Here is a 9,630-nt window from a genome sequence, read left to right as displayed (position 1 = left end):
AGCCGGAATTTAGAAGCATCGCGTTCAATGTTCCGCGCTTTGCATGCAGGATATCTTCTCTGTAATGCACAACGTGTCACGTCGAGACAAACAGTACAAATGTCAGCAGGCTTCATTTATGGTTACAAAATAAGCGCACGAAATACTCGCAGTGATGCAGAAGACCTGTTTCTCAGCGCAGGTATGAAAACAAATTAAAAACATGCATCATCTGTCCTGAAATGCAGAAGACCCGCTGAAATTCTGTTCACTGTAAAAATTAACCTCATGCCGGCAAAACAAGCGACATAAATTTCCTATCTGCGCAATGCCGCATCAGTAAGTAAATGAATAATTTTGAAATTTACTACGCATTTATTTTATATTCTTAGTCCCTCTGTCCAGTTTTATCATTATCTGGCGCTCAAAAATCAACCGAATTTGAGAATGTTAATTCTATAGCAATTCTTTATTTCAGAAAAATCTTCTGCTTCTTTATAGTTTTATTCCATATTGCGGCCAATAACGACAAGAACACTGGAAGCTGAACAGATTTATCAAGTATTTTCATTGCTCATGCATAGCGGGGTTCAAAAGAAAATTGTACTGTTGGCGGCAATCTGATTACTTCATTCCTCCTTTCTTTCATGCTGTTCCATGAAGGCGGTGCTGCAATAAATCGTAAAAGATGCGTCTTAACACGTGGCTGTATGAAAAATTTTCGCTGTCAGAGATAACTCAGAATTCCGCGAACAATAGGAGCAAAATTACGATGCAGTGGAGCCGGCGTAGCCAGTTCTTTTCTTGTTCTGCCTATGACATAGTAAACTGTCATAGCGTTTCGGTGGCTCTCCGATAAGTGTTGTGAACACTGTCGAACAAGCATCAAGAAAAAGCGTTTTTTTATTGTTGTTTCCTGTAATAGTATAATTGTACTGCACTATGCGCAACCGATTACTAAGTACTACCGTTAAACTCCTGTTCTAACCTTAACCAGCTTTAAGCCCTGCTTGTTTGTGCACAGATAGGAAAATAGCGCATATTTATTATAAGCAAGCAGCATGAATGGTTTTCTTGGAGCCCAAAGCACTGGTAAGTGCCGGCGAAAAAAAAAACACCTAGGATGCTCGGCAGGGCATTTTTCTGTGATGATGCGGCTGATAACAGTTAGACAGTAAGGCGTTGTCGTTTTTTCGACTGATTCTTAAGCGTATAGCATGTCTGCTCGATGACCGTAAGCGCCATAGCCGTATCGGAGCTTACAGATGCCTGCTACCTGTCTCTCAAGCTTGCTGCAGCCTATTTTCTGACCCGCTGACTTCTACAATATTCAATGAACAGGAGGTGCTCGGAGGCCAGCCCTTGGGACACGAATCCATCGACCGTCGTCGCAAGGACATTGGGGTTATGGCTACGCCGGGCGATCGCTAAGGGCGCTAACCTGCGGAGACGGTTGCCATTAGTGTCTTGACCACCGAGAAGCACGAATTCGTTGGGTACTCGTTCAACGAGCAAGCAGAACGCTGGTACGGCGGCGATGTTCCCGCAGATCCTGGAACCATCGATGCACACATGCATCCAGCGTGCCAGCGGTCAGAAGGGGCAGAAGCCACGGGCCAATCCAGGAGCCGAAGCCCGATCCGCGGTGGCCTCGCGCCCAGCCCGGCGCGCGCACGGGCGGCCGGCTGGTGCATCCAAGAAGATTGGCCAAGGGAAAACAAAAACCCACGCTCGCTGCCCCAAGACGACGAGTGTGCCGCCGGGAGACGGCAGGGCGCAGCAGCGTTATGCGTGTCCCGGACGCCGTCGGGGCCTCCTGAGAGCCGCGGTTCCCATGCGGTCGTAGCGGGGCCCCCACCGCCAGCAGCCTGCAGCGGCCAGCCACCCGACGTCCAGCCGCCGGCAGCACTCACGACGGAGTCCTTCGCGGGCATGGCGAGAAAGCTGACCGCTTTCTCGACGACCGGCAACAACCCCGGAGGCGGAGGCTACTACCACCTGCCCATCACAGACATCGTCATCACCAAGCGGGACGGACAGAAGGTGAGAGACGCTGTTAGCATCCGCCGACACTGCTGTGCATACGGTGGATGTGCTATTTTGCTGGCTTTCGCGATCACCACCGGTCCCGTAGACCACATCGTTCTCGAGGCGTCGGATCATGTCTTGTGGTGGCTGGCATGTTAGACGTATGCGTTGAATTATGGTAGCGGAACTTGGTTCTGCAGGTCATCGGTTTGTGTTCGTCAGTCAGCTCAGTTATAAGCACGTTGTCTGTTGATCAGCATCGTTGAATCAACCTTGACATGTAATGGTGAGGAAAAGGTGTCCTTAGGTTTCAAATACAGTATGCATAAGGGAAGATTGTTAGGCCAGTTGGTTCATGATCGGCGGTGTGTCTGTCACTTCTTGTCTTCCTGTCCCGTTCTTCTCGCGCCGTTCGATTGTTATGATCGTGTGCATGCTGATGCCTCTCGTTCAAGCATGGGTATCTGCTGTTGTTTAATGTGTATCTTTTACTTGGACATGTTAGGCGTCGCGGATAGTTCACTTTTGAAGGCAGCAGATGTTGGCGATACGACGTAGCAACTTCAGCATGAATATTACATTGCGCTAGCTTGCATGACTTACACACACTAAATGACGATGACTTTCGACAATTCCGCAGACCTGTGTGATGAGCTAGCCAGTCGGGGTGTTTTTGTGCTGTTATGATGGCACAAGTGAAACCAAAACAGATTGCTAGAAATCACGACGCAATTTCTTCTTGTGTGCGTGGTGGCTTGACATGGGACGCGATAGGTTTCTTAGGGTCAGAGAATCCTTTCCGCCAAGGTGAATCTAGGAAATTTGATATCTGTGCAGAGCATGCTTAACTACATAATGAACAGTATGGCAGAATTGGTCTGTCAACGCGTTTACCGTCACAGCGTTTCTGCAAGGCTGAGCTCCTCTGACAAAACCGCGCATCTGGTCGTCGACGCAATTGCGCATTTTTTTTTTTTGTTAAAGCGATACTTAAATGTCGGTTGGACACAAAAGGTGTTTGCTGGCAAGACATGAACATATGTTCTAGTCTGTTCTAATGTTTGCTTTGTTGTAAAGTGTATGTTTAGCGTGTCACATTCAGAAGACAGTCTTTCTCAGAGCTGTGGTCTTCGCATCATAAGGCACAGTTACAGTTCGGCTGTGACTGCTAACAAATTGAAGGACGTCTTCTGCCAACCAGTTCTCACTTTACCCTGGGGTTTTTCTTAAAACAAAGGAATATAGCAAACGGATCCTCTGATTCCTGTTTGGGTTTTCTTTCTTCTGTGTAACGAATAAACTTGAGTGCTCTAATAGGCCAGTCGATAGCTTTCCTTTAAACGTTCAGTAGTCTTTGTGGCTCATGTTACGTCATCGAATATGAAGCGTTACTTTCTATTTCCCTGCATGAGGGGAGAGGAGGGTGTGCTGACAAGTTTGTTTAAGAAAGGAGACCGGAAGGACGTACCATATAATGGATTATCGTTCGAGTATTGTAAACTGTGTCCACTTTCGGTGAGATTTGCCGCATCGTCTTCTAGAGCATTTAAAACCTGAAACAAAAATCAAAGGAAAAGCTTCGATGATAAGCGAGCTGCAACGTCATGACCGTGTCTTATGAGTCCGAGCAGGGCACCGAGGGTGTGCGATTCTGTTTAAGAATCTTGAACTCAAATCCAGTACATCCTGAAAACGCCGCTGCTAGTTGGAAGAGCACGCAGATTCTCAACGCAGCGTTTAATAGATTCTATTTGCGTTTCTTCTTCCTCGACCCGCCCCGGCGGCTCAGTGGTTAGGGCGCTCGGGTACTGATCCGCAGTTCCCGGGTTCGAACCCGACCGCAGCGGCTGCGTTTTTATGGAGGCAAAACGCCAAGGCGCCCGTGTGCTTTGCGATGTCAGTGCACGTTAAAGATCTCCAGGTAGTCGAACTTATTCCGGAGCCCTCCTCTACGGCACCTCTTTCATCCTTTCTTCTTTTACTCCCTCCTTTATCCCTTCTCTTACGGCGCGGTTCAGGTGTCCAACGATATTGAGACAGATACTGCGTCATTTGCGTTTCCCAAAAACCAATCATTATTGTTGTTTCTTCTTCCTCGCGTGCGCAGGTGAAAACGGTGCAGGTGGTTCGCGCCGATGGGGCCGACGACGAGCTTATCGAGATGTCGTACATCAGCACCAAGGTCATCGGCAAGGGCACCTTCGGCGTCGTCCAGCAGATCAAGCTTGTGGACAGTGGAGAGGTGTACGCAGTCAAGTGGGTGCGCCAGGACCGCAAGTTCAAGAACCGCGAGCTGCAGATCATCCGCTCGCTGTCGCACCCCAACATCACGCGCCTCTGCTACTTCTTCTGCACGCTGGACAAGAACAAGGACACCGTGTACCTGAACCTCATCATGGAGTACATCCCGGAGACAGTGCACCGGGTCATCATGCACTACAGCCGGAACAAGCACACCTTCCCGCTGTTCTTCATCAAGCTCTACATGTACCAGGTACGCAGAGATGTGGGTGGCTCCGGAACTTTTTTTGTAATTGGTTTTTTGGGGAAAGGAAATCGCGCAGTATCTATCTCGTATATCGGTGGACACCTCAACCGCGCCGTAACGAGAGGGATAAAGGTGGGAGTGAAAGAAGAAAGGATGAAAGAGGTGCCGTAGTGGAGGGCTCCGGAATAATTTCGACCACCTGGGGATCTTTAACGTGCACTGACATCGCACAGCACACAGGCGCCTTAGTGTTTTGCCTCGATAAAGACGCAGCCGCCGCGGTCGGGTTCGAACCCGGGAACTCCGGATCAGTAGCCGAGCGCGCTAACCACTGAGCCAACGCGGCGGGTGGCTCCGAAGCGGAGACTTTCGATTCTTGACATTCAGCGGAAGGAGGCTGCGGAACTACCACTTGCCATTGTTCCTGCCAACTATTGCAACATAATATATGGACTAAGAACGTAGCGTTAGAACAACGCATGTAGAAGGAGAGGGCAGAAATGCTCTACATCACGAAAGCGACAAGAACATTTGAAAGAGCCCAGTGTAGAAGAACTGACTGTTAATAATGTAGACTTTGGGAGGGGAGTTGGTCAGACACAATATTTTAACAAAGGATGTAGCGTTAAAACAGAACGTAAAAAGTACAAGTAATAATAATAATTGGTTTTTTGGGGAAAGGAAATGACGCAGTATCAGTCTCATATATCGTTGGACACCTGAACCGCGCCGTAAGGGAAGGGGTAAGAGAGGGAGTGAAAGAAGAAAGGAAGAATTAGGTGCCGTAGTGGAGGGCTCCGGAATAATTTCGACCACCTGGGGATCTTTAACGTGCACTGACAGCGCACAGCACACGGGCGCCTTAGCGTTTTTCCTCCATAAAAACGCAGCCGCCGCGGTCGGGTTCGAACCCGGGAACTCCGGATCAGTAGTCGAGTGCCCTAACCACTGAGCCACCGCGGCGGGTAAAAGTACAAGGACATATATTATACTGCCAGAGGCTTAGCCATTTACTTGCGCCGCCATGTGGTGGAGAGCACAAGCTGGTCTTCCTTGTCTTCTCCGGCTCGTGCGTTCGTTCTCTTGAGTGTGTCTGCCTGAATAGTCCTGGTGTGCCCTTTTGCCCTTTCTGCCGGCTTTATACTAGCACACAAAAAATGAAACGAGAAAAGTGCATAAGTACAAGAGTAGCACTGTTCATGTGCTCACCTTTTATGTGTGTTGTCTTAATGCTACATTCTTGATTCAAGCATTATGTCTGACCAACGTGCCACCCAGTCTGCCTTGTCAAAATTTACAACTCTGTGCAGCGTATTCGCTTCATTTTATTGTAGAATTCGTTCAACAAAAGGTAAAAATCATATGCTTTTAAAGCTTACAGCGCAACACGAACGCCGGATACCGAGGAATTCGGGACAAGCGCTTGCACAACGGAAGATTTATTTGCAAAAAAAAAAAGGTGGCATTTATAGCGTTCATCGCATCACTTAAGCACAAACTAATGACTTTTCGAATGCAAGTGACTAGGTGATGTCATGGTCCAGGACAACAACGATATTATATCAAGAATGCGAGGTGTAATTTTGCTCCCTCTTATCCTGAACAAGTTAGTAGAATGCCAGAGCCGCGAATGCTGGGCGGGTGTGTATGAATGCCAACTTTTGAGAATAAAACATGAGTGTTTGCATTGTAAGTTCCACCAACTTACAATGAATTGAAATTACCTTACAATGAAACTTACAATAAAATTTCACCAAGTAGTCCATTTTGCTAGCTTGTTAATTGCTGAGCACGCAGGCATGACTAGGCACGAAACGAAAAATAAATGCGTCGCAAGAAAAGGATCCTGTTTCGACAGGCCATGTTTGTCTGCAGTACTGAGCTTGTATAGATGAGACACTGTTCTTAAGAAAACTGCATAGACACGAGGCGGGACGCAAAATGAGACGACCTCTTTCGTATTTTTTTACAATACACGCCTTCTCGTGGCCACGCGTACACCGCCGAGCGCTGAATAAAATGTGTATTCACTGCGTCTTTTTCCAAATGAACCCTACACGGTCAAGCTTATTTTTCGCGCGCGATACGTTTAAAAGATAACCATCTCGAGAAGGAATCTCGCGCGAAAATGAGACGATCAAATTTATTCCAACACAACACTTCATATGCTGCAGGCTTAATAAAAAAATGGCTGGGGTTCAACGTGGCTTGAACCCAGTTTACGAGCGAAAGCTCTGTTAAGCATGGTGTCCACTGTCTCAAATCAAAGGTCAGGGTCAGGTACCTAGTGATCATAGTCATATGATCACGCGGTCATAGTACCAACGCTTGGGCCATACCGCAACGCAGTTAAGTTCGTTTAGACCCCGTGAGGCATTGAAGGCCATTGTCGATGTGGTGCCCACAGTCTCAAATCAAATGTCAAAGTCAAGGATCAAGGCTAACGTCAAGTACCCAATGGTCAGTGATATAATCACGTGGTCATAGCACCATAGCTTTGGCCATACCACCTCGCAGTTAAGTTTGTTCAGACCTTGTGACGCATTGAAGGTCGTTGTCTTATCCGCATCGAAATCAGAAGTTCTATCCGCAGGAGTGGAGCTCTCGCACTAAAAAGAAACATAATAATGCCTGTCTGAGACGTTACCTGATCTCTGCCTGAGAGCTTTTACTTGAAACTTTGCTATTGACTAGAAACTAGTTTTTTAAACTTCTGGAGCTTTTTTAAATTGGTTTTTGGGGAAAGGAAATGGCGCAGTATCTGTATCATAAATCGTTGGACACCTGAACCACGCTGTAAAGGAAGGGATAAAAGAGGGAGTGAAAGAAGACAGGAAGAAAGTGTTGCCGTAGTGGAGGGTTCCGGAATAATTTCGACCACCTGGGGATCTTTAACGTGCACTGACATCGCACAGCACACGGGTGCCTTAGATGTGGAAAAAAGAAGTAAATGCTACTTTGGTTGCAATGGATGCCGACCATACATGAGGGGTAGAGCCTCTCATAGACCGCGGTACCAAAGCTGCCTTGTATGCAGAGCATGCAAGAGAGCTTCTTCTGGTTGACAATTTTGGCATCAATAGGAATTATTTGCGCCGCACTCGGGTTTTGCACGTGCAGGTACTGCGTGGTCTGGCGTACATCCACATGCTGGGCATCTGCCACAGGGACATCAAGCCGCAGAACTTGCTCTGCGACCCGGACAAGTGCGTGGTGAAGGTGTGCGACTTCGGCTCGGCCAAGATCCTCATCAAGGACGAGCCCAACGTCGCGTACATCTGCTCGCGCTACTACCGAGCCCCCGAGCTCATCCTTGGCGCCACCGAGTACACGACCATGGTGGACGTCTGGTCCGCCGGCTGCGTGCTCGCGGAGTTCTTCATCGCCAGGCCCGTGTTTCCGGGCGACAGCAACCTGGACCAGTTCTCCGAGATCATGAGGATACTGGGAACACCCACCGAGGAGCAGGTCCTCCAGATGAACCCCAACTGGACCGAGTGCAGGTTCCCCAAGCGGAAGTCGGTGCCCTGGGAGCGTGTACTCGAAGGCAAAGGGACGCCCAAGGCGATCGACCTGTTGATCAGGCTTCTGGACTACGTGCCCAGCAAGAGGATCACGTGCTTCGACGGCATGGCGCACTCGTTCTTCGATGACCTCCGGCTGGCAGGAGCTACGCTTCCGGACGGAGGTCCGCTGCCGGCCCTCTTCAACTTCTCAAACGAGGAGCTCCAGGTAAACCCTGCCATCAACCACCTACTGAGACCCCAGCAGGCCGGAACTGGAAGCAACCTGGTATCCAGAAAGTCTTCATTGCCGAAAAAGTGACGTCAGCCGTTTTTTTTCGCGCGAAACGTTGGGGTTTGTCACAAAGGACGCCTGATGAGCCTGGGACAGCACGGGTGAAGAAATGTCAGCGCCGAAGCAGCACGGTTTTAAACCGCGGGCGTTTTCGTGTAGTGCTCTTGTGTTGGTGGCGATCTGCTTGAGGATTGTGGAGTGGCCTTGCGGTTTTAGCTCCGACAACCTTGAGCTGGGTGTCGTAATGAGAAAAGAAAATAACAAAGGAAGCGGTTGGTTGGCGGTACTTGCGAGTTCTTTGTTTTAGGAGTCGGAAGATGAGCAAGGCGAACCAACTTGATCTCACGTGAGAAGCGCCGACACAACCGTGTTCCAAATGCATTGTTTGCCACCGACGGTGGTGACTCGTCCGGTATTACTAAATCCCAGACGAGCAACGTACCTCACGCCAACAGGCCGCGTGAATAGCCACTTCATTTTTTTTCTTTTAATAACCCCACTGGTGCGAAACTTGCGGGGATCAGTCATGACAGTGATTCCACATTTCTTTTTTCTTCGCTCATTTTTATCTGCTGCCAATTCGCTTAAGTGCGAGAAAATAAAGCGGAAGATGTCGAAAGCGCTTTAAGTTTTGCTTGTTTCACATGTTTGGTGCACTCGGCTGAGCTGTGAGTTTGTGAATGGCCTCGAAAGTGCGGCTGTAGCTTTCCACTTCAACTAGCACGGCTCCGCTGAAGCAAAGTGAAAGATTAGCACAACTTGGCCTCAGCAAAATAACAGTAAGCCGGAGTCTCGACAGGTGTAGAACACTTGCTGTACTGCAGGAACAGAGAGCAGAAGGCATGGGATACCGAGCTTGGTGAAGTCAACGGGAAATATTATTTGGGGCTCCTCCATACTCACACGTATAGAAGACTCCGCGGACGCCTCTAGGTGGCGCTGCGGTTCACACGTAGACCAACAACGAAGTGCTGCAAAGTGACTAGGACGCAGAGGATTCTAAATTCTCTTTGCGCTTTTATTATTGCATTCGTGGGATTAACAAGAACTTGTTCTGTCTACAGACAGAAACTACATACTGTAGGCAAACAACGTACAAACATCGCTTGTCACTAATTCTCACAGGTAGCTATGTGTTCACTGCGAGCCTACGGAGTAATAGAAGATAGTTATGAAAACGGGCGTGTTGAAGTGCGCCAAAGAACTGCCAGCAAAGGACCCGTGAGATATTTTAAAATCTGCTAGTTTTCAGCACTGCTAGCCTTCACTTTTTAAAAGAGGACATGTTTCCTTACTTGTCAATGAAAAGAGGCATCATGTTGGTGCAGCCGCTTTCC

The 9,630-nt window shown here is 48.5% G+C and overlaps 1 protein-coding gene across 1 annotated transcript; it reads left to right on the top strand.

Annotated features, from left to right (window-relative positions):
• Positions 1–1,614: 1,614 nt before the first annotated feature.
• LOC144100200 (glycogen synthase kinase-3 beta-like) lies at positions 1,615–8,865 on the top strand. Its single transcript, XM_077633214.1, has 3 exons — positions 1,615–2,022; positions 4,115–4,501; positions 7,616–8,865. The coding sequence occupies exons 1-3, from the start codon at positions 1,912–1,914 to the stop codon at positions 8,318–8,320; spliced, it is 1,203 nt and encodes a 400-aa protein (XP_077489340.1). The 5' UTR covers positions 1,615–1,911; the 3' UTR covers positions 8,321–8,865.
• The last annotated feature ends 765 nt before the right edge of the window (positions 8,866–9,630 follow it).

The sequence above is a fragment of the Amblyomma americanum genome, chromosome 8 (assembly GCF_052857255.1).
Source record: "Amblyomma americanum isolate KBUSLIRL-KWMA chromosome 8, ASM5285725v1, whole genome shotgun sequence".
Classification (NCBI taxonomy): Eukaryota; Metazoa; Arthropoda; class Arachnida; order Ixodida; family Ixodidae; genus Amblyomma; species Amblyomma americanum.
The sequence above is the reverse complement of the archived record's forward strand: the minus strand, read 5'-3'. Positions and strand labels throughout refer to the sequence as shown.